The 22,992-nt window shown below is 40.6% G+C and overlaps 1 protein-coding gene across 1 annotated transcript in view; it reads right to left on the reverse strand.

The window, feature by feature from the left end:
- The window catches only part of LOC122791730 (signal peptide, CUB and EGF-like domain-containing protein 2), a 1,774,756-nt gene that overhangs the window by 181,195 nt on the left and 1,570,569 nt on the right, over nucleotides 1–22,992 (reverse strand). The window contains exon 17 of the mRNA XM_044059635.1: nucleotides 2,006–2,176. Coding sequence (XP_043915570.1) covers nucleotides 2,006–2,176 — 171 coding nt within the window. The remainder of the gene's footprint in view (nucleotides 1–2,005; nucleotides 2,177–22,992) is intronic.

Here is a 22,992-nt window from a genome sequence, read left to right on the forward strand (position 1 = left end):
CTTTTTTATGCCCACACCTCTTTCAATGACCGAGCCAACGTAAGGTTCTATCTTAGCTACTCTTCTCTATTTTCATTAACAATCTAACTCATGACCTTCCTACTCTACAACTCAACCTCTACACTGATGACATGGTAATCTTTAGGTCCAGCCACAACCACTCTACAACTGAAACACAACTGCAAAAAGAGCTCAACTCCCTCAATTCTTGGCTCAATAATCGCAGACTAACACTTAACCCTACAAAAACAAAAAACATGCTATTTAACACCATCCAAAAACATAAAAACATTACCAAAGTCACTCAATAGCACTACCCTTTGAGGCACACCAACAGAAACAACCAACTCCTTCAAATACCTTGGTTTGTGGCTAGACTAGTTACTAACATTCCACACCCATATTGTGAAATCAAGGACATAAGTTAACTCATTTCTCTTCTGGGCCAGGAAAATCGTACCCCACCTATCCAAACCAACCAGAGCAGCTACAAGGAAAGGAATCTTTCAGGCCCAACTCAAATATGGACTACCCATAACAGCCACAGCCTCTAAGAAAAACTCCTCCACACTGAAGACTATCAAAAAGAAAATATGTTGCATCAACACTAACTCATCCTCTCATAAGCACCACTGCCTCACCCTCAAAAAGGCGAATGGCTCCCAGTGCATCACAAAGTAGACCTATTAGTTTCTCTTTTCTTCAACTTCTCCAATCTAGCTTATACTCAACAGTGTCTGCCAAACTTTATACTAGACATAAACACACATTGCAACATCGGATACTTCTTCCTAGCACGCCCCTACTCCAATCCCTACAAACCAACCTACACTGCACAAACCCCTCTTTACCCCTCCTTATTATTACCATATGGGAATCCCCCCACCTAAATTAACTACAATCCTGTATCCCACGCACCAAATCAAACTGCTCCTGCCACACAGCAGTCCACATCATGTAATGGACTTTCAACCTCTAGCCTTGCTTGCTCTCTCTCTCTACTACTAGCACCTCTTAATTCCACCTCCCCCACCCTGACTCTCACAACTCCACATTTCCACCACAATGTAAACTTGAAATACAAGAATGTGAAACTATAAATGCGCATTTATTTTATAATTGTTGCTACATCTATTAACTGCTAACTTTCTGTTCTGTTTTGTGACACTTTTTCTTCTTTACAAATTATTTCACTAAAGCTGTACCTGGAAATAATCAGTTGTGATCAGGGTACTGCCCAGACAAACAAATGTAACTAATAAATAAAATAATTATCAAAAATGAGAGTGTAATCTGCTGAGTCATTGGTATTGCTAAACAATTAGCCTACAAGGAACAAAAATACTTTAGAGCATATGCACGTTACGTGGCTGAACATTCTTTCAATGTTATAAACTAGGAATTAACATAGGATAACAGTTTGAAAAAATGTTATTGAAAAGATCAGATTTATTATGAAATTATATTGTGCAACAAAGTAAGCAAACTATCTGTCCAGCTTCCTGCTTAAGCCAATGTAGGTTCGAGGGAGAGCTGGAGTCTATGTCAACTCTAAGTGTGTTAAATGCATAGAAAATCATCTTGAACAGGAGACAAACCCATTGCAGTATGTCCAATTCACACACACACACACACACACACACACACACACACACACACACACACACACACACACACACACACACACACACACACACAAAATTTCATGTAACATGTACATCTAGTATTATCAGCAGTTAGAGAGGAAACTGCAGTATCAAGCAAAACCTCACAAGAACACAGGAAAGATAAGTAAAATCCACACAGAATGTACTGTGATTAAGAAATTAATTGAAGAACGAGGTTCAGTAATACTGCAGTGTTAAATGCTGTTGTACTGTGCCACCCAGTATATAATGTATATCTAATAAACTTTGGAGTCATCAGAATACTAGGAGCTGAAATGGTGAAAAGATTTAGCTACTATTTTCTAATAGGTACTGAAAATTTTTAAATAATCCCTTACCTCCACATTCAGAGATATTCCGAGCTCCAAGTGTTTTTTGCATCCCTAGATTCTCAAGCCCAGGACAGCGTTCACAAGTCAACTGTCCTTCTTCATCTTGGTAAGTTCCAGCTGGGCATAAAATGCATTGTTCTTGATCTCCATCATAGTAGGTTCCATCACTGCAGCTAACTGTTGACAAAAGCAGTAAAAAACATAAAAATAGTTATAAAACTATCAGATATGAACATGAATAACATGATGAACTTTAGATGCATAAAAGAACTGAACATATGGTGTTTAACAACCATGAAATGCTTTCAGACAGCAATTATTCATAACCAATGAGAAAAAAAACAGTTGTGTAAGTAAACTTACCATAACACTAGATGTTCAGTTATGTCTCATACAGCTTAGGCTACTGATCTATTTTAACATCTACTGTTGTGTAAGTAAATAGCAGATGATGTTCAAATAGATCACTTTTGCAGTAGTCTAAGCCAAATGGGACATATCCTGCCAAGGACGGTATGACCAGCCAGCTTCCAAAGTTTTACGGCACGTTTCATACTACATAACCACTGTAGAGCTCAAGCAGAGAGGTAAATCAATGGTTAGTGCTTCAAAATCTCAGAGTTTTCTTGCCTCAAAACAAGGGAGGCTACAGCCCAGCCAGATAGGCATGTATCAGTAAAATAGAAGAATGACAAAAAAGCACGCAAATTAACACAAAAAACATCAGAAAGACAGGATGCTTGTCCTACAACAATGATCTATTTCAACATCTAATGTTGTGATAAGTTTACTTACACGACTATACTCTGTTCATCATGATATCACTGTTGCATTAGCCTGAGCTACATGTAACAAATAGCAGAACTTAAGGAAGGAAGAAGGATGAGATTTCAGGAGACCTTGGGAATAGTCACAGCAAAGCCTGCTGTTGACCTAGAGAAAGAATCTAATTAGATAAACGTGTACAGATGACCAAGTTAGTATGTTTGTTATATTTCTAGAGTCCACCCCCTTCCAGAAAGCTACTGAATTAGCCAAAGCTCTGGAAGAGCGGGCCGTGACTTTGCCTCAACATGTCTTGCTATGGTCAGAGTAAGAAAAAGCAATAGCATGAGCAACCATTTATAATTTGTCTGTTTTGACACTGTTGCTTTTTCGTACCTTCATAAGAAAGAGAGTTGGTTAAAACTCCTGAAGGTTTTTGCTATGTCAATGTAGTATATGAGTTGCCTGTAGACATAGAGTGTGTACAAATCTTTATCCCCAGTTTCTTGGTTCTGGATAAAGAAATAGTGAGATGAATGGCCTGGCTGAAGGTAAACTCTTAACCCACTTTAGTCATAAAAGAAGGATTTGTTCTCAAAGTTACCTGATATTTGAGAAAAAAAATGAAATAGGGTTGAATCATCATAACAGCTGGTAACTCAGATATTTTTCTTACAGGAGTCAAAGCAATGAGTAACACTATTTTCCAAGAAAGGAATTTTAAATCAGCCTCGTGAGCAGGTCCAAAATGAAAAAAAATAAGTTACTGCAGTACATAAATAAGATTCCAAGCAGGAGACACTTGTTTTCTAAATGGACATATATATATAAATTCCTTTTCAAAAACTGTTTAGCTTGCGGTAGGGTAGTAAGGGGAACCATGGCTACATAAGCAGAGATGACTGAAAGGTAAACCTTGATAGAACAGTAAGAAAGACCAAAGGATAATAACTCCTATAACAACTCTGCACAACCAAAACTATCTGAACCCTAAAAGGATTTTGATTTTTAGTTCGGCAGCAACTAGAAAATCATTTCCACTTAGACATATATGACTTTATAGCAGCAGGTTTCTTTGCCTCTATACCTGCATCACATTCTCTGAAAACAGGTGCCTAAAAGGAATTAAAACTCTATCATACAGGTAGTGAGTTGAAGAAAGTGAAGACTGTAGTGTATCAAACAACCTCTCCTTTGTGAGCAAGTTCATTCTGTGAAGAAGTTTGCAGTAATTGCCCTTGGCCATTTTCAAAAAAAGAGAGAACTACTGTTGCCTGGGTGAAAAGGGTGTTTCCACATTTATCCTTGGAGAGTTCTTCTGAATCTTTAGAAGAATTCTAGTTACAGAAGAACATTCTGGTCCATGAGAATGAAAGGGCATTTGATGCCCTCATATTGTCCATTTTAGGCACAGTCCTCGTACTGGACATTCCTACACAGAAAACTTAAAACTCAAATTTGGATAACATCAAGGTGACACTGTTCAATGCTAGGAGTCTGTATAGAAAGCTGACAGAAATTAAGGCCCTCCTGCACCTCAAACACATCATATTTGTATAGTTACTGAGACATGCTTTCAGTGCAGTGACAACACTCCCTTTACACAAGGCTTTAGCACCTATCATGCCTTCAGACCCCTGGGTAGGTACATGGGAGTAAATATATTTGTTAGAAACACCATTACTTTACTTCCATTTACCCACAATGTTAACTTGGAGCTTTTGGAGATTCAAATTATCCTTTACAAAATTCAACTAGTACTTCATCACTTGCTATAGATCACAGTCAAAGTCACCCAAAGAACACAGAAATTACCTCAACACCACTGAGGCATTACACATCAAATCAAACACCTTCTTACTTTGGGACACCAATTGCCTAAGCATTCACTGGCACATTTCCACCTCTAAAATATTTATGCTCAGAGATTCCTAGACTTAATTAGTATCAAATGCACTGGAGCAAATTGTAAAATTACCATTGAAAGGCTCTAATATCTTGACCTGGTCCTTATCAAATTAGCCCAGCTCGAAGAAGACCTATGTAAAATTTGCAAAACATCCTTGCAAACAGAACTGAGAGGACCACCACACTCACCTCTGACTTCTACCAGCACCTGAACAATTGTATAGAAAAGTCAGTATCTATCTACCCTAAATATAACAGTACATTCAGGAATAAACCTCTCTGGTGGAAATCCTGCATTAATAAACTCTACAGCAAAAGAAGGAAAATAATGAAAAGTTGTAAGAAATCACCATTTCCCTACCGTACGTCAGAAAATTAAGAACAAATGTCCAACAATGCACTGAACTCATCCATAATAATATCATCCATTCTAACCTAAAGGATATAGTTTATACATAATCAGACAAATTTTGGGATAATTGGACCTCTCCTACCCACATTGTTGCCCCCGCTACCCTTCAGAATTTAGTTTTCAGCTAAACCACTTTGGAACAAGTCTTAGAATACAGATCAAGGGCTATAACTAATACTTCGGGGGACCAGACAACATTCCAGGCTGCATTTTTTTAAGTACCAAGTTTGCACTGAGCCTCTACTTAAACTGCTCAACCTCAGCCAATCGACAGGGCTTGTTCCTAATGCCTAGACAGCAACAACCATGGCTCTCCTACACAAGGATAGTTCCTCTATAGATCCAGGTAATTACAGACCCATCAGCCTTACATGCTAATTAATGGAACCTAGCATAACAGAAATCATTTATGCAGACTTAGGCAACTTAAATGATGTAGATAGCAATCAGTTTGGTTTTGTGAAGGGCAGGTCCTGTCTCCTGAAACTAGTGAGCTTCTTTGAAAAGGTTACAGGGGCTGTGGATAGTTGTCATTCTGTGCACACTAATCTGGCCAAGGCTTTTTTACACTATTCCCCCTGCTGACATTATTGATAAATTAGACAAGCTTAATGTAAACCCATACATTGTACACTGGAATGTAAACTGGCTATCCAGCAGATTGCAGACTGAAAGTTGATGGTTCCCTCTCTGAATGTTAAATAGTAACTAGTGGGGTGCCACAGTGATCAGTTCTGGGCCCTCTCCTGTTTGGCATTTGTTTTGCAGAAATGTAAGCTAACATCCCAAAAGTGTGTTGACCAACTTTGCTGATAACTTTAAACTCGGCACGGTTATCTGCTCATCCAATAATACAAAATAGTTCCAGTAAGGAAGGAATATGCATATATATGGTGAATCAAAAATAGTCTCAAACTAAAAAAACGTGCTGCATAGCAGCGTTTGGCAAAAATGTTGTTCCCACAAAATATGTTATAAATGGTACTCCTCTTTAGCCAGTTACTAACAAAAGACACCTAAGTACTTATATGGATAACTCTCACAGGTTCATAGGTAAGTACTAGCCGAAGTGCCCTTGTGGATCACTTTAAGTCCAGCTGATTTCCCTTTCAAAGGTGAGAATCAAACTCTGCACATTCTGTCTCAAGTAAAAACCTTAACTATTATGCCAGCTCTCTGTCTTTCATTCAATCATCATGTTTCTACCACAGTCAGGAAATTCTTCTATCTGGTCTGGTTAATTCCCATGGGATTATCTTCAAGATTGAAATAAATCATCCTACCTCTGCCTTCTTCCCTTATCAGACCCATAATTGAATATAATGCCCCCCTTTGGTATGAACAAACAAATCTAAGCATTCTGCTCAACTGGAAAGGCCCGAAACATTTCTAATCAAGAAAATTAAAGGGCTTAAATACTTCAACTAGCCCAACAGATTAGCACAACTCTCCTTTATACTCAGCAGCTTAAAGGTTGTTGAGAAGTGATCTGTGTCTCACGTTTCAATCACTGAAATACCCTATCTGACCTCTAACTTCTTCACAAAAACAGTGATTCAACAAACATACTAAGTACATAAATCTACACCAACACATAAGCAACACTTGCTGGAGGGATAAGTTCTAACTAAAGACATTCTAACCTACAGAATAAGTTAGCACTACAGACCAAGGTACTACATTGGCTACCTTTAAGGCTAGGCTTGATAACTGGATGGGTAGATAGACACAAATTCACAATGGGATATCATGTATGGCCCTACTCAATCTGGGAGGTGAGCAGTATTAAGTGCATGAAAAGGGTGGCAAGAACATTTATGTTTGTCTGCTTAAAGGTGTATACTTCTGGTCGTCTTATTGTCCCTATGATCACTATCCTAGTATGTGCCCATGTCTCTGTGGTCCAGGCCCTTGTGCATAGAGTCTTGGAGCAGAATTTCTTTAGCTCTCTATTGTAAATGGAGGCAAACAGATATACACAAGGAGCTCCCCAGAGCTGGATCAATTCCTGAAAGACCTGTTGGTGAAACTTCCATTCAAAGGGGCCTGTCCCAGTCCTGCTCAGCTTATCTGCTACAAAATTATCTTCTGACAGAATGTAAGTAGCCTGTAGGGTAGATTGTGCTGAGTTGCTAGTTCTCAGCTTCCACAGCCAGTCTGCAAACAAGGTTAGAATCTGTCCCCCCACCCAGTTGTTTATGTACCACATCTTACTGGTGTTGTCTGTGATTACTAGAAGAGGGTCTGGAGTGCAAAGATGGCTTAGACATCTAAAGACATCTACAGTGCCATTATTTCATTTCATTTCATCTAAGTGCTTCAATTTTACCTTATAGTTCTATAGACCATGGACATTCACTGCTCTGGCTACAGTTCCCCCAAGAAAAGTCTGAAGCATCTGTGGTCACAGACTTAGTATGGAGTGGAAAGGAAAAAGGAGGCTCAAACTCAGGGACAACTGATTCTCCCACCAATGGATCTCCCCTTTCACAAACCCAAGAACCAGTATCTGAAAAGATAGGGGTTGCTGGTGTTGGGTCTAGACAGTTTTGAGAACTAAGTGATTTTTCTCATGTGAAATTTGTCCAAAGGAATTATGAGAATTGTAGAGGCAATAAATCAGAGAATCCTGAGATATTCTTGGGAAGATACCAGGGTCTGGTCTGAAAATGTCACAAATTTCTTCTTGTAAAATTCCATTTTGTCCTGATAAAGAAAAGCCATCATAAGGGATGACTCCAGCAGACAGCTCTGAAACACTACACTGTGAGAAGGAATGAAAGAATATTTTGCTATCTTGCACATGAAATCCCAGACTGAGAATATTTTTTCCCAAGTCAGAGACTCTTAGCAACTCGTAAAGGAATTTGAGAAATAAGGGATCCTAATAAATATGGAAATGTGACTGCCCTGCAAATTACAATGGGCTGTTACAAGAGACACACACACTGTAAACACTCTTGGAATTGTTGACAACCCAATGACTAAATCAGAGAACTAAAAATGTAAACCTGACAAACAAAAACAAAAAGTCTGAAATGTTTGAGAACTGGAATGTGATGATAAGCATCTTTTAAATACAGAGTTATTAGACAAATGACACGAGAGGTAAACTGTGGAATGCGCATTTTGAATTTTGGAGTTTTCATGTGAAGGTATAGAAAAGAAAGGTCTAGGACATGTCTCTAGGTTCCTTCTTTCTTTGACATCAGAAACATTCTTGAATAAATCCCTTTCTCTTTATGATCTGGGGGAAACAGGATCTATAATGAAATAATATTTGATCTGGGACAGGGGAAACGGGAAGATTTGACTGGATGAATGTAGAGGAATCCATTTAAAAAGGAGGAAGGGGATCCCACTGCCTGTTGTAGCCTTTCTGAATGATTGAAGAAAGTACAGTTGTGTACACTTACCATAAATGTAGATGTTCAAGTGTATTCACTGTTGCAGTCATCACACTTGGGTTATCTCCTTGCAGGCAGCCCTCAGTCGGCTCGAATACCAGAGTCTTGGGGTTTCTGCATTGGATGCTGTCGCCTCATCCATGACATCAGGTCATCAGGGGTATAAAACATGTAGCCAATGCCATTACATCAGTTTTTCTTGCCCAAATGTCAGGAGACCCCAAAATAGGAAGCAATCAAATGGCATGGAACACCTCCAGTAAAATTAAATACCATTTCCATAAGATATGACCAAAAAAGAGGATAGGTAGAAAGTATAGAAAGACAGGGGGCTGGAGGGAGGTTAACCAGGACTGCAACAGTGAATACATTCGAACATCTACATTTAGAGTAAGCGTACACAACTGTACTATGTTCTTCATGTTTCATTGTTACAATCACACTTGGGTTGATTCCCAAAGCTGTGGAAGGGTGAAGGCAGTCAAGAAGTAGTAGGGCTGGCTAGCAGGCCTTGTAAGACTGCTGTGGCAAATCCAGCTCTGGATTTGGAAAAGATAGGTAAAGTGGTAATGCTTGGTGAAGGTGTGTACACAACCCAGGTTGCAGCTTCCAGGATGTCCCTGGTAGGGACTCCCCTGAGAAAAACTGTACAAGTTGAAGTATTCCTAGTGGAATAAGGCCTGATCCCCTGTGGGGTAGGTTTTCCATTGTGCTTGTAGCAGAAATGGATGCAGTGTGCTATCCATTTAGACATGGTTTGTTTCAAAATGGCCTTGCCCTCTGCCTCTGTAGCAGAGCTGACCAGCAGCTGGTCAGATTTTCAGAAAGGTTTAGTCCTGTCAAGGTAGAACCTGGGCTGTCTGTGCACATCCAAGGAGTGCAGGATTCTTTCCCCTTTATTCTGAGGATTAGGAAAAAAGGTTGGCAAATGGATGGATTGGTTTAAAGCCACACTGGATACCACCTTGGGCATAAAAGATGGGTTAGTCCTGAGGGAATCCCTGTCCACATGGATGATAATGAAGGGTTCCACAGCCATAAGGGCCTGTAACTCAGGCACTCTTCTTGCTGAAGTGATGGCTAGCAGTAAGGCTGTTTTCCAAGAGAGGAATTTAACTCTGCTGTAGCAGCAGGCTCAAATGTGTGAGCTTCTCTAGTACAAAGTTAAGGTTCCAGGCAGGAGTGGGAGCTCTCCTTGGGGGTCTTAAATTGTTAGCTCCTCTCAGGAACTGTTTGATCAGAGGGTGAGAGAAGAGGGGTGGCTCAGTATTATAATGATCTGAGTTGGCAGAGGCATGAATTTTAATTGATAAGAAGGTGAGGCCTTTGTGGAGCAGCTCTGCTAGGTAATCTAGGATTTGAGGCAAGGAGATCATGGCTGTGTCCTTTCCTTGAGACTGGCTCCAAGAACAGTATCTATTCCACTTTTTTGAATAGGATTTCCTAGTACTGGGCCTCCTGGCCTCAAGGATAACATCCAGCACCTGTTTGGTGAGGGTTGCTGGTGATGTATTCAGGGAATAAGCCAGGTTGCCAGGTTCAGGGTTTGCAGCTGAGGATGCAAAATCTGTCCCACCTGCTGGGACAGCAGAGAGGGGGTCTGCTGTAGGTGCCAGTGTGGCACTGCTGTCAGACTACATAGCAGTGGGTACCATTGCTGGCATGGCTGGTCTGGTGGAATAAGGACTGTCTTTGGCCTGTCCTGTTTGATCTTGAGGAGTACCTTTGGAAGGAGGGGTAGACAGGGGGAAAGGCATAGATTGAGAGGTTTTCCCATGTGAAGGATAGGGCATTCACTTTGCAAACTTGGCTGTGGGGAATTCTGGTGCAAAATTTGTTTAGTTGATGGTTTTGGGGGGATGCAAAGAGGTCCACCTCTGGTGTCCCCCACCTGTGTATTAGACGTTTGAATGAGTTTGGTTCCAGTTTCCACTCACATGGGTCCATTAGATTTCTGCTTAAGTCATCTGCCAGTGAATTTTGTTTGCCTGGCAGGAATTGAGCTTGCAGGTGCATTTGGTTGCTTAAGGCTGTGTTCCACAGTGTCATGGCTAACCTGCAGAGTGGGTAGGAGTGCGTTCCCCCCTGCTTGTTTATGTACCACATACCTGTGGTGTTGTCTGTCTTTATCAGGAGTTGTCCTGGCAGGCTAAGGAATTTGAAGGATGTCAGTGCATTCTGTACAGCTAACATTTCTTTTTGACTGATATGCAGGTGAATTTGTCCTGGGCTCCATTTGCCTTGAATCCATTTGCCTGCCATGTGAGCCCCCCATGCATAGTGTGATGCATCTGTTGTCAAAGTTTGGATGGCGGAAGTTATGAGAAAGGGAGTCCCTTGTTGTGGTTGCAAGCCTCTGCCCAACAAAGGAACTCTGTCCTTAGGCAAGGAATGATAGAAATCACTGCTTCCAGGTCCTGGGAATGTTGACACCAGAGACTTTTTAAGTACCATTGGAGTTTCCTCATATGCAGTCTTGCATATGGAATCAGTAGAATATATGAGGCCATGAACCCTAGGGCTTACAGTATTTTTCTTGCAGATAGCTGGGTTTGGGTGGCCAGTAGTTTGAAATAAGTTGTCAAATAAACCTGCTTTTCTGGAGTGAGGAATGCCATCTGGGAAGTTGTGTTCAAGCTTGCTCCCAGGAATACAATCTTTTGGCTGAGTACCAGATGTGATTTCTTTTCGTTGATGGTACACCCCAGAGAAGTTAGGAGTCTCTTTACAAATGTCAGGTGCTGAAGTAGCAATTCCTGACTGTCTGTCTGAATCAGGCAATCATCCAAGTATGGGTAAATTTGAATATTTCTCTGCCTGCAGTAAGCAATGGCTGGAGCCAGGCACTTTGGAATACCCTAGGAACAGCAGATAAGCCAAAGGGAAGTGCAGAGAAAGTACAGTTGTGTACCTACCATAAATGTAGATGTTCGAGTGTATTCACTGTTGCAGTCATTACACTTGGGTTATCCTCCGGCAGGCCACCAGCAGTCGGCCCGAGTTCCAAAGTCTTGGTCCGGCATCGGTTGCTGTCGCCTCTTCCCTGACGTCAGTGTGCCAGGGGTATAAAAGATGCAACTGACACCATTTTCTTCAGTCTTTCTTGCTGCACGGTGCCCAAAGCAAAAGCAGTTCGCAAGTGCCGGTCAGCAGACTCCTGAGATTTTCGAAATTGAGTTTTAGAACCGAAGTCTTCAATAAAGCTAAGTACCCCATTGGGGAAACTTTTTCTTGCTCCAGACCAATGTCAGTAAAAGTTAATAATTGTATTTATTGTGGGAAGCAAATGCCTCATAAGGACTTTCACTCTTACTGTATTCCTTGCCTAGGCCCTGACCACGACGTTACTAGTTGTCGGTTTTGGGCTAGATTCAACAAATGCACTATTAAACGTTGGTTTGATTTTGCTTTACATTATTTTGGCCAAAGGTTTAGTTACATAATGCCATCGGAACAACTGATGACCGGAATTTATAAAAAAAACCGCAAAGACAAAGAAAAGGACAGGCATCAGAGGTCCAAAACTGACACCGGACCAAGATGTTGGAACTCGGGCTGACTGCGGGTAGCTTGCTGGCGGATAACCCAAGTGTAATGACTGCAACAGTGAAACACGATGAACATCTGATAGTGCATAGAGCCTGCCCTGAAACGTAGATATTTCCTGCAAGATTCCTTTATGGGGATGTGCAGATAAGCTTCTTTTAAGTCTAGGGTGACTAGCCAGAAATCCTTGGCTAGCATAGGAAGGAGCTGCTGGAGTGCAAGCATTTTGAATTTTGGTACCACCAGGAAGGTGTTTAGGGTTGACAGATCCAGAATAGTGCGCCAAGAGTTCTCTTTCCTGGGCACCAGGAATAGCCTGGAGTAGAAACCCTGTCCCTTTGCTCTGCTGGCACAGGTTGAATAGCCCTGATACTGAGAAGAGAAAATACTTGCTTTTGGGCCTCTGTCCACTAGTTTGGAGGAAGGTCTGGCAATCTGCTTTGGGTTGGCAGAGAGTGGAAATAGAATCTGTATCCCTGGGATACAATGTTTAAGACCCATCGGTCCTGGGTAATATACTCCCAGTTTTTTGCATGCAGGGTGAGTTTTCCTCCTAGGGGTGCAAGTACTTGGGCATGGCTGGGAAGGGTTAAGGACAAGTCATTGTGAACTTTTTCCATAGGGGGGTGGCTTACCACTCCCAGTTTTTGAGGAGGGAGCACTCCATTGTTTAGATCTCTGCATACCTTGAGACTGTAGTCTTTGTGGTCTGTTGCCCCTGGGTTTGGGCTGAGAAGATCTGGAAAGGACCAGTTTTTTGAAGGCCAATGCCTACTGAATCTAGGTGGCTGTACTTGTAACAAATCTTTATCAGTTTGCATGGATTTAGCTTTTTCTTTCATCTTTTTAAGAACTTCTTCTGCTTTAGAGCCAAACAAATATTCTTGGTTTAATGGAGCATCAAGTAATTTTGCCTTGACATGGTCTGGCAAGATTTGTTCCTTCAGCCAAGCATGCCTTCTCAGAACAGAACCAGTGACAGCAGCCCTGCAAGATGCTTCTAAGGCCTCAAAACCAACTGCAAAGTATGTTTACCAACTTGGTTTGCAGAATGCATTAAGTCTTGTAAGTCCTTATTTTCTGCACAATCAGGAATCAACAACATTTTTTGTTTAATTAGATCAATAATATGCTGCTGGTACTTCAACATGTGAAATTGGCAATTTAAAGCCCGATTGCAAGAGTTGCAGAGGTATATACCTTCTTACCCCATCTGTCTAGAACCCTAGAATCCCTGTCCAAAGGAGTAGGGGTTTTGGCTGTAGAAGCCTTAATACCTTTAAGTCCCTGGGAAACTGTCTCTGGATCTGCAGTGGGATTTTTAAAGAGAAGTTTGTGAGAGTCAGGTACTCTGTAGTATCTGTCGGGCTTTCTAGGAGCAGGTGGTAAAGTATCAGGGGTAAGGCTGGATTCCATGAAAACATCATCTACAATATCCAGGACAGGGGGAATAGCTAGAGGCCTATGCTGAGGCAAGTCTAAAAATTCCCCGAGTCTCTTTTTGGACTGTGGGTAGTCCTGGCATTCCCAGCAGAAATGCTCTCTTAGGGTATGCAAGAATTCACTGAAAGAAAGGTCCTCTGGGGGGGAGGCTGAGGGAATTGACTCCTCTGCATCTGAGTCCTCATAGGTAGATAAGGGTATGTCCTGGTAATCACAGGGGTCAGGGTCATCAGACTCATAGGCTGAAGGAAAATCAATTCTTTGTCTTTTAGCAAGGGAAGGCTGGCTTCCCCTAATTAAAGTAATAAGGTCTTCAGCCATTCTAAGCATTTGTTTCTGTGGTATGGGAGCTTGAGAATGTGTTTTGGTCATCGGTTTCCTAGGCGTAGTGCGAACTCTGGGCCTGAGAAATTCAGTAGATTTAGTCATTAACGAAGTAGTCGGTTTAATACGAACATCGGAAAGTCTGAATACACCCTCAGAAGTTGGTGCCTGCACAGCGGCTCCGGACCCATCCAAGGTAGAGACATCTGCAGGTTCCATAGTCAAAGAAGCATCTTGTGGCATACCGGACTCCGAATGGGCCTCAGTAGAGGCCTATGAATCTGTAGAAGTGGGTAACAGGAGCTACGAAAGCGCCTGAGTAACGGCAGACTGGTGATTAGCTTAACGGAAGCATCGTCGGCAGTTTTGGACCTATGCGGTCTGTCTCTGTTTTTATCTCTGTTTTATCGGAAGGTCGATAGTTGGATGGCTTACTGATGCCATATCGGAATAAGGAGAATGAGAGTGAAAGAATTTAGAGACAAAAATAGCCTGACAACGAATAGTTCGGGCATTGAACAAGGCATAAAACTGACAGCGAGGGACTTCGTGGTCTGGACCTAAACAGGTGACGTAGTAAGAATGAAAATCTCTGTGAGGTATTTGCTTTCCACAGGCAAGACAATTGTTAACTTTTTCTGACATCGGTTAGAGCAAGAAAAAAGGATCCCCAACCGGGTACTTAGCTTTAGAAGACTTCAGGTTTGAAACTCAAAAAATGAAAATTTCAGGTAGCTGCTGACAAGCACTTGTGAACTGCTTCTGCTTCGGACTCCTGCTCAGGAAGAAAAGCTGATGTAATGGCATTGGCTGCATGTTTTATACCCCTGATGACCTGACGTCATGGATGAGGCGATAGCATCTGATGCAGAAATCCCAAGACTCTGGTATTCAGGCCGACTGAGGGCTACCTGCAGGCAGATAACCCAAGTGTGCTGACTGCAACAGTGAAACACAAAGAACATCCTAAGTTCTTAACATTTTCCAGTGCCAGAGATGGAAGTGAAAATCTTGACTTTGTAAAAGCTTTACTAGAATGCCAGGGTGGGGAAGGGGAAAAACATGATGAAGCATATATTCAATCTGCCTTTTAAGATTGTCTGTGGTTTTGGGAGGACCCTTGCTTCTTTTTTGAACCTTCGTGCAATTGCTTTCTGAAGTTTTGCTTGCCTGTGCCTTACTGAGATTGGTTATTCTATTTCCTGTAATAAAGTATCCTGAACTGGAAGGAACATTTCTATCATATTTTGCCACAAAGGGCTGAGAACTCTCAGTAACCCCCTGAATAACATTACCCTGTCATCAAATCTTTGAAGGACCTCAACAGAGGAAAGGCCAAATAATGCCTTTTTATCCAGAGGAGCATTCAGGTGTTCAGCTTCAAAATCCTCTGGTCATAGCTGGTGTTAGGGACCCGCCGAACCGGCAGCCGTGGAGAGCCCCCATTATCTCCCTATGTATGAGGGCCCCCATATGAAGCAGTCACATGTTTCTCCATCTCTTCCACTCCTTGCTTGGTGCCTCATTCATTCGGCTGTTTAGCACCTTTGTACGATTCCACTTTTTTTTTCCTCCTGAAAGAACTTGCTTCCTTGACTGCTGCAGCCAATCAGGTCCCTTGCTTTACTTGTAAGCTGCACTCAATCAGGTCCACTTCAGTGAAGCAAGGGACCTGATTGACTGCAGCAGTCAACGAAGCAAGTTCTAGTTTCCTGATTAGCTTTGCTGTAATGTGTGGTCTGTTGGGTCAGTTCTGTTGATTATCGGCATTAGGCACACATATGAACTGCCCAGATTTTTTAAGAATATCCAGATTTTTGCTTTATATTTTTGGTTTGTTCTGCATAAAATCTGTGTTTTTTTTTTTTTTTTTTACATCAATGAATATTGAAGTCGCTAAATAATGGCAGATATTTACGTTTCAGACTTTATATCCTTCAGCAAATGTATGCTAAACCAAAGCCTGAAAACAAGTTTGTAAGTTTATATGAGCAATATTTAAAAATTGTCCCTATTTTTAAGCCTTTGTACTCCCATTATCTTTGGATTTGTCCAGATCTTTCACGCTAAGAGGTTGAGAGGTATGCTGAAAGGATGGATGGAGGATGCACGTTTTCCTGGAACAACCGTGGGACCTGCAAAGCAGCTGTATTTTAACTGCCCTTGTAATGGCAATTTCTAAAAGATCTGGAAAACTGTCCTTTTGAGGGCAATTTAAAAGGTCTGAACAGGTCTGGTCTGTGTGTAGGAGAAGCAAGCAGAGGATTAGTAGCAGCCTTCTATCAAATGCAGAAAAGGTAAGTTGCTGGGTTTATTTTTAACTTTATTTTTTGCTGGGGGGGATTACATAACTTAGAGTTCTTATGCTAAGATGATTTGGGGGGTGAGGGGCTGTGGTTGTAACAGTTTTATTTTATCTTAGTCCAGAATTCTTCTGCTAAGAGACTGAAGACTTGTTTGCAATTAATGTACAGATTTGATGTAGTTTTTTTTATCTAGTCTTGCATAAGAATATTCATTATTGCATTTTTGTTTTGTGTACAATTGTGCTAAAATATTGGTAGTGGGGGGATAGTGGCTGTGAGAATGCTGCAAAATATAAAGATGTTTAAATGTATACCAATGCAAACCCTGTTCTGCTAGTATGTTTTGCATATACCAGCAATGTTTACAACTATGCCTGATGCTACACCTTTGTTCTACGATAATTTTTTGCTCTGTCCGGAATTATTGTGCTGAGAGGTTGGGAGAGGAGTTAGTGGCTGTGAGAATGTTGCAGAATGTACAGTTGTCGTTTTAATGTATATTAATGTAAACCCTGTTATACTAGTATTGTGTATACCGGTAGCGTTTACTATCCCTGACGGTACGTCTTTGTTCTATGATAATTTTTTGCTTTGTCTAGAGTTATTATGCTAACAGGTTGGTAGGGGGGTTACGGTCTGTGAGAATGTTGTGCAATATTCAGATGTTTGCCTGGCATTTATCTATTTTCATTAAAACATGTGGGGTTACGCAATGTATTCCAGCATTTTTATTTCTTGATAAGCACATTGTTTTTTAATGTTATGCTTTTGTGTTTTTATTTTACTTTCACTTCATCCAGCTTTATTTTGCTGAGACACTGGGGGGTAGGGGCTATGACAATTCTGTAGTGTAGAATGTACTGATGTCTTAATGCATGCCAGTGCAAACCCTGTTCTATTATTGAAGTTGATCACAGCAAAGTTTCAAACTATCCTTGATGTTATGCCTTTCTTTTGCAGTTTTTTTTTTTTTTGGCTTTGTCTGGAATTGTTAAGCTAAGAGGTTAGAAGAGGGATAGGGGCTGTGAGAATGTTGCACAATGTTTAGATGTTTGACCCGTATTTTTGGTCTGTTAGTCATCAAAAATGCGAACTCACACAATGCATGCTACTGAAAAAAATCTGTTATTCTACCATCTTTATTAGTTCATAACCACAATGTTTTAAACCCCTAATGTTACGTCCTTGTCTTTTTTTTTTTTTTTGTACCTCCTCTAGAACTGTGCTGAGACCTTTGTTCTGCAGTTATTTTCTGCTTTGAAATTATGCTGAGAGGTTAGGAGGTTGGTAGGGGCTGGGAGAATGTTGCATAATGTCCAGATGTTTGTTAGTTTTGGTCTGTTCTTCAAAAATGTGGGGTCACATAACACATGCTACTGCAAAATCTTATTCTAGCATCATTATTAGTTCATAAGCCCATTATTTTAAATTCTTAGTGTTCAGTCTTACTGTAGTGCTGTCTTCATCATGTGTGGGTGTGTATGTCCTGTGTGCAAGTCGGTGTGGCTGTCTGTCTTGTGTCTCTGTTTATTGTATTTTATTTTTATTGTATGGATTAGTTAACTAGGTAAGCTTACTAGACAAAAATTCTTCCTTTCAAGTGCAACCTGGGAACACTATCTGATTAACTGATTTACTCACAGTCACAAAATTTGCAAGTATAAACTGAACACTTCTCATTCTACTAGCCACTGCCATCTGATTTCCCATTTATGATATAAATAAGTGGGTATTCTGAGGCCTTTTTCTATTTATGACATGCACAGGCATTGCATCACTACAGTCTACACAGTCAAACCCACTTTATCCAAAGTTAGAGATTTTATGTTTTCTAAAAAATTATAAAACATGCCCTCAGTTAATGAAGTGGAACTGCACAAACTAAAGTGAATAGCGGTACAGCATCCAGACAATATAAAACCAGGGGATGAATCAAGGGCTGGGATTCAGAAAGAATCACACCCCTTGGGGTACACTGCCAAAGCAAGTAGGTCAACTTACATGGTCAGTGGAAAATGTAATTTAGAGACTGCTATGGCAACAATGACATCATTATCATGTTTCTGAACTGCAATTTTTACTCCTAGAGTTGTCAAGACCTGTGATGCTAGTGTTTACATTGGCAGTGCATGCCACACATGCACATATTCAGACATTCATGTACACAAACACAGACACACACATCCACTCAGCAATAACCCCTCCTCCCTCACACACACATATACACACAATCAATCAGAATTATGAACAAACACCCAATTCATCCATCCACAGGTACACTCTGACTGACACACACACACACACACACACACACACACACACACACACACACACACACACACACACACACACATGCATTCATCTGATTTCATTAATGCCCCCTACAGACACACACAGACACTTCCACATACATACATACACTAAGAACCTCCCCCCCACACACATTTCCTCTGAACTTCACAGAACTTACCTGCACCATGATTTTTTTTCCATTAAAGTCAATGGGTGACCACAGTTGACTGATGGTGGTGGTGTGAACATTGGCTCTAGATGATTGTTACTGTTGAAGTGATACCCTGACTCCATATGCAAAACTGGGAAAAAGGGATTGTAGATGGATGGATGAAAATGTTCTTCCACCATGGTGATTTAAGCAGCTGAGCAATTCCCTGAGTAAATCATTTCCAGAGAAAAGCACATGAATAATAAGCCTAGCCACTCCCTCAGACTGTCTCATTACCATGCAGCTTAGCCTGCAGAACCATCCTCCCTGCTGAAGCTCCTGCTAGCACGAAACATCAGTGATAGGGTAGTCTATGAATCGGAAAGGGTTACCAGGAGGGGAAGCCACGAGTTGTAATCCTTTCTGAATCACAGGGAATGTCTTTGCACTGTGCTACCATTATAACAGTAACTCGGGTATGCAAATTAAAATAACATGCACTGCAAAGCATGAAAAAAAAAACACAGAAACATTCTTCACCATCTACAGGGAGCCTGCAGTTAGGCATTTATCACCGTTTGTCTTTCTTTCACTGCAAGATGCATGCTATCAGTTTTGCTATGGTTGATGGTGGGTTTACCTACAAATGGGACACTTTGTTTACAAGGAAAGCCCAACTGACCAGACAAAACCATCTGTGGATACACCACAATTACACACACCCAAATACATCTAACTGATTTCATATAATGGCATTCCTTAAAATGTCTTGTTTTAAACAATGTCACTTCATGCAAGTACTTCATTTCTTTTTTTGTTTCTCTTCATTAATTAGTCTTCTGATCCTGGTCATGTCTGAAAAGGGTCTCTTGAACAGACCACACACCCAGTTAACAAACGTATAAATGAAAAAAAAAAAGTTGTCAGTTTTCAGTGATAGCACAGGAATGTACTGCACATGGGTACATTTATGTGCAGTTGTTTTTAGTGTATGTATGTATATATACATATATATATATATATATATATATATATATATATATATATATATACATATATATATATATATATATATATATATATATATATATATATATATATATATATATATATTTTTTTTTAAATGTGATTCTTACATTCAGAGTTGAATAACAATGTGCATGGTATTCTAGTTGCCATTTGACAGGGATGTGTTCTCTAGTCTGATTTTAGGGATCACATCACTACCCAAATTTCTCCCACTAAATAAACTTTATGCTGTGTACCAAAGAACAGCAATAGCTTTCACCACAGTAAGTATTTTATCGTTTTTGTTTGTATGTGATTAGTGTTTCAACAATGTTAGCTCATGCAGAAAAAAATGTTTTGTTTGAGTCAGGATATGTTTTTGGTTACCTCTTTATCCATGTTTTACAGGAACAGTTATTTTAAAATTTACTTAGTGGAACAGCCAAAGGAAAGAATTAATATTTACAGCTTCAGTAGCTATGGCAATTTATATTTTAGGGTAGCTACCACTCTATTTTATGTTAGACATATTCACTTAAACACAATGATATTTACTGCCATGGCACTGCTTTAAGTCGGGCATGTTCGAGCTGGATCACTATTAGGTGCATGCTGTACTCCTCAGTATTACTGTACTGCGACTAACTGAGCACGGACTCCTTAATGCTGCAGTAGTTGCTGTAGCAGTTGTTCTAACATTGTGTGTATGTATCAGTTGTGTTTTTCTAACAAATCGTCTGAGTGGCTGCTCAGAATTAGTCGCGTCTTCACAGCTTAGTCATCCTCTTACACCATACACTTACACAGTCAATGAGCAGTATATCTTGAGCAATTACACAAAACTAAATCCAAGGCACAACTGGACAAAACAAAAAGAAAAGCTGTCTGTACCTCTTCTCTTGTCAGCCTTATGGCACTTGGTCTGCTCAGGTAGTATATAAGCTGCCATAAGCTCAGACAATGAACTTCTACTTGACACAAATACTTCAGTCTGTGAGAAGTGTAAATATCTGTGTAATATGGAAGGACACCCTCTCACCTAATAAGATGGCATATGAGTGTTATACAATCTTCTCACAACTAGACTACACTGACTTACTCTGGGGCTGTAAAAAAGTCACTACCAAGGCATCCTAAGACTTAGAAAACTAGGTTTCAGCAGACATTCGTAACACACAAACATAGTAAGTGGTCACCAGCATGTGGCCTGCAAACTAATACCTCAAACTACCTGAGTAAAAAAAGAATGTCGTAGTAACTGGTGACTCTTGTTAGGCAGACTGACTCTGCATTCACAGGAATGGATAAAGACAGGGTTATAGTTAGTTGCCTTTCTGGTGCCAGGCTCTGAAGTCCCCTTCATCAGTATAACATGATTATGACCTGTTGTAGTTGATGTGGGTGTGAATGACTACAGAAGCACAAACCTGAGAGACATGCAGAGAGATACATGCTAAATCTCATCAAATATGTGTCCAGTGCAGGCAAGACATGGGTCTAAATGGAATCCTTCCTTTGATAATAATGACACCTATATACAAAAAAAAGATGGCTTAGACAACTGTCTTAATGGTTGGTGTCATTCTAGGGGGTGTCCAGTAAATGTCAGCATGGAACAAGTTACGTGACACTTCAACTTGTTACACCAAGGAGGGCCTGCAGCACTTATTCCATGGCTTCCACGTACTGGCTAAAGCCCTTACTCCTCCCATAGTGCCTTTTTTTGTCAGAGTTCAGCTATTAGATACCTCAGCATAGCAGATATCAATGCATCCATTTTCAGCTGTAAATTAAATCATATAAAGGTGGCTTCTCTCACAGCCAGAAGTCTTAACAACAAACTGCCTATCTTGAGGCTGCCCTCCAACTTGAATATATATATTGCTGTAGTTACTGAGATTGGGTTTCAGTGTAAGGGCAATACTCCTGCCATACCTGGCTTTTGAGTCTACCATGTACTCAGACCTGATGGAAACTGATGTGGCTTTTCCATATATATATTAAGGGCCACATCACCTCTACAGATTCTATAAACCTACAAAATGAGCTCAGTGAACTCCATTTTACCCTGAACAAGACAAACTATCAACTTATAACATGCTACACACACCCTCTACAGCCAGCATCCCTATTCGGGGTGGCCAAAGCCTGGATTTGGTTTTCACCAATATTGGACAGCTCTGTTCTCTACCAGTTGTGACATCCCTAGTCATATCTGACTATATATCAGTCACATTCACTATAAGACTGAAGCTGGAAGCATACAATAACTCAGTATTCAGAGATCATGATGATCAGGCAAAATTCAACATTCCCTTCTACCCTAATGACACCTGTACAAATGCAAAATCATTCACTGACTGCATGTAAATATGTGCATAGATTCAACTGTCCCCCATATAATAAATGTAATGCCACATTTTCAAATAAACCCTATGGTTCAACTCAAATATAAAGATGCTCTACAATTAAAGGCAAAAAGCTCATTGCATGTAAAAATAAATATAACCCTACAAATGCTAAAAATGCTCTTATTAAACTTAACAGGGAACTCCAAACCAGTAGGCATCCTAGGATGACACAAGGCCCCATATAAGCCTTATATCAAATCTACCAAAGCTTGATATGCAGTAGAAAGCCACCCAGGCTCACAAAGCCTTCTTTAACTATGTTAGAAACCTCAAGAATAACATATAACACTGCAGAAAGCCAATAGTAAATTATATCATATAGTCTAATCCTGAGGACAATCTACTAGCAGATAAACTTAGCTCTAAATTCACCTTTTGCCCCCAAGCCCCACTCGCAAATCACATACTACCACCCCCCCTTCCAATCTCTCAGGAACAAGTCCTCAAAGCGCAATCCAAGGCCAAGAACACGGGTTATATGGGGCCTTACAATCCTAGGATGCCTACTTGTTAGCCTGGAGCAGGATCTGTTGAACATCCTACAGAGGCTCTTTACTATCAGCCTTCAATCAGGGTTCATACCGGGAGAGTGGAAGACTGCAACAATCATCCCCCCAAAGGTAGGCAGTCAACTGATTCAAGCAACTATAGATCTACAAACCTGACCAGCCTTACTTGTAAGGCTATGGAAGTGATAAATAAGGACATAGGCAGCCAACAAACTCTTGATATGAGCCAGTTTGGTTTTGTCACTGGCATAGCCTGTCTACTTAATTTGGTCAACTTCTTTGAAAAGGTTACCAAAGCATTGTAAAAGGGAAAATCTGTAAACAAGAACATCTGGATCTCACAAAGGTGTTCAATATCACTTCCCACTCAGGTATAGTTGAGAAACTCATCCAGCTAAATGTAAATCCCTACATAACTAACTGGATAGCACACTGGCTCACAAAAATAACACAGGACATTAGGGTGGGTGGATCTACCACCTCCAAAAGACCCGTCACTAGTGGTGCACCT

The sequence above is a fragment of the Protopterus annectens genome, chromosome 17.part0, assembly GCF_019279795.1.
Source record: "Protopterus annectens isolate FY-2018-M chromosome 17.part0, PAN1.0, whole genome shotgun sequence".
NCBI lineage: Eukaryota > Metazoa > Chordata > Ceratodontiformes > Protopteridae > Protopterus > Protopterus annectens.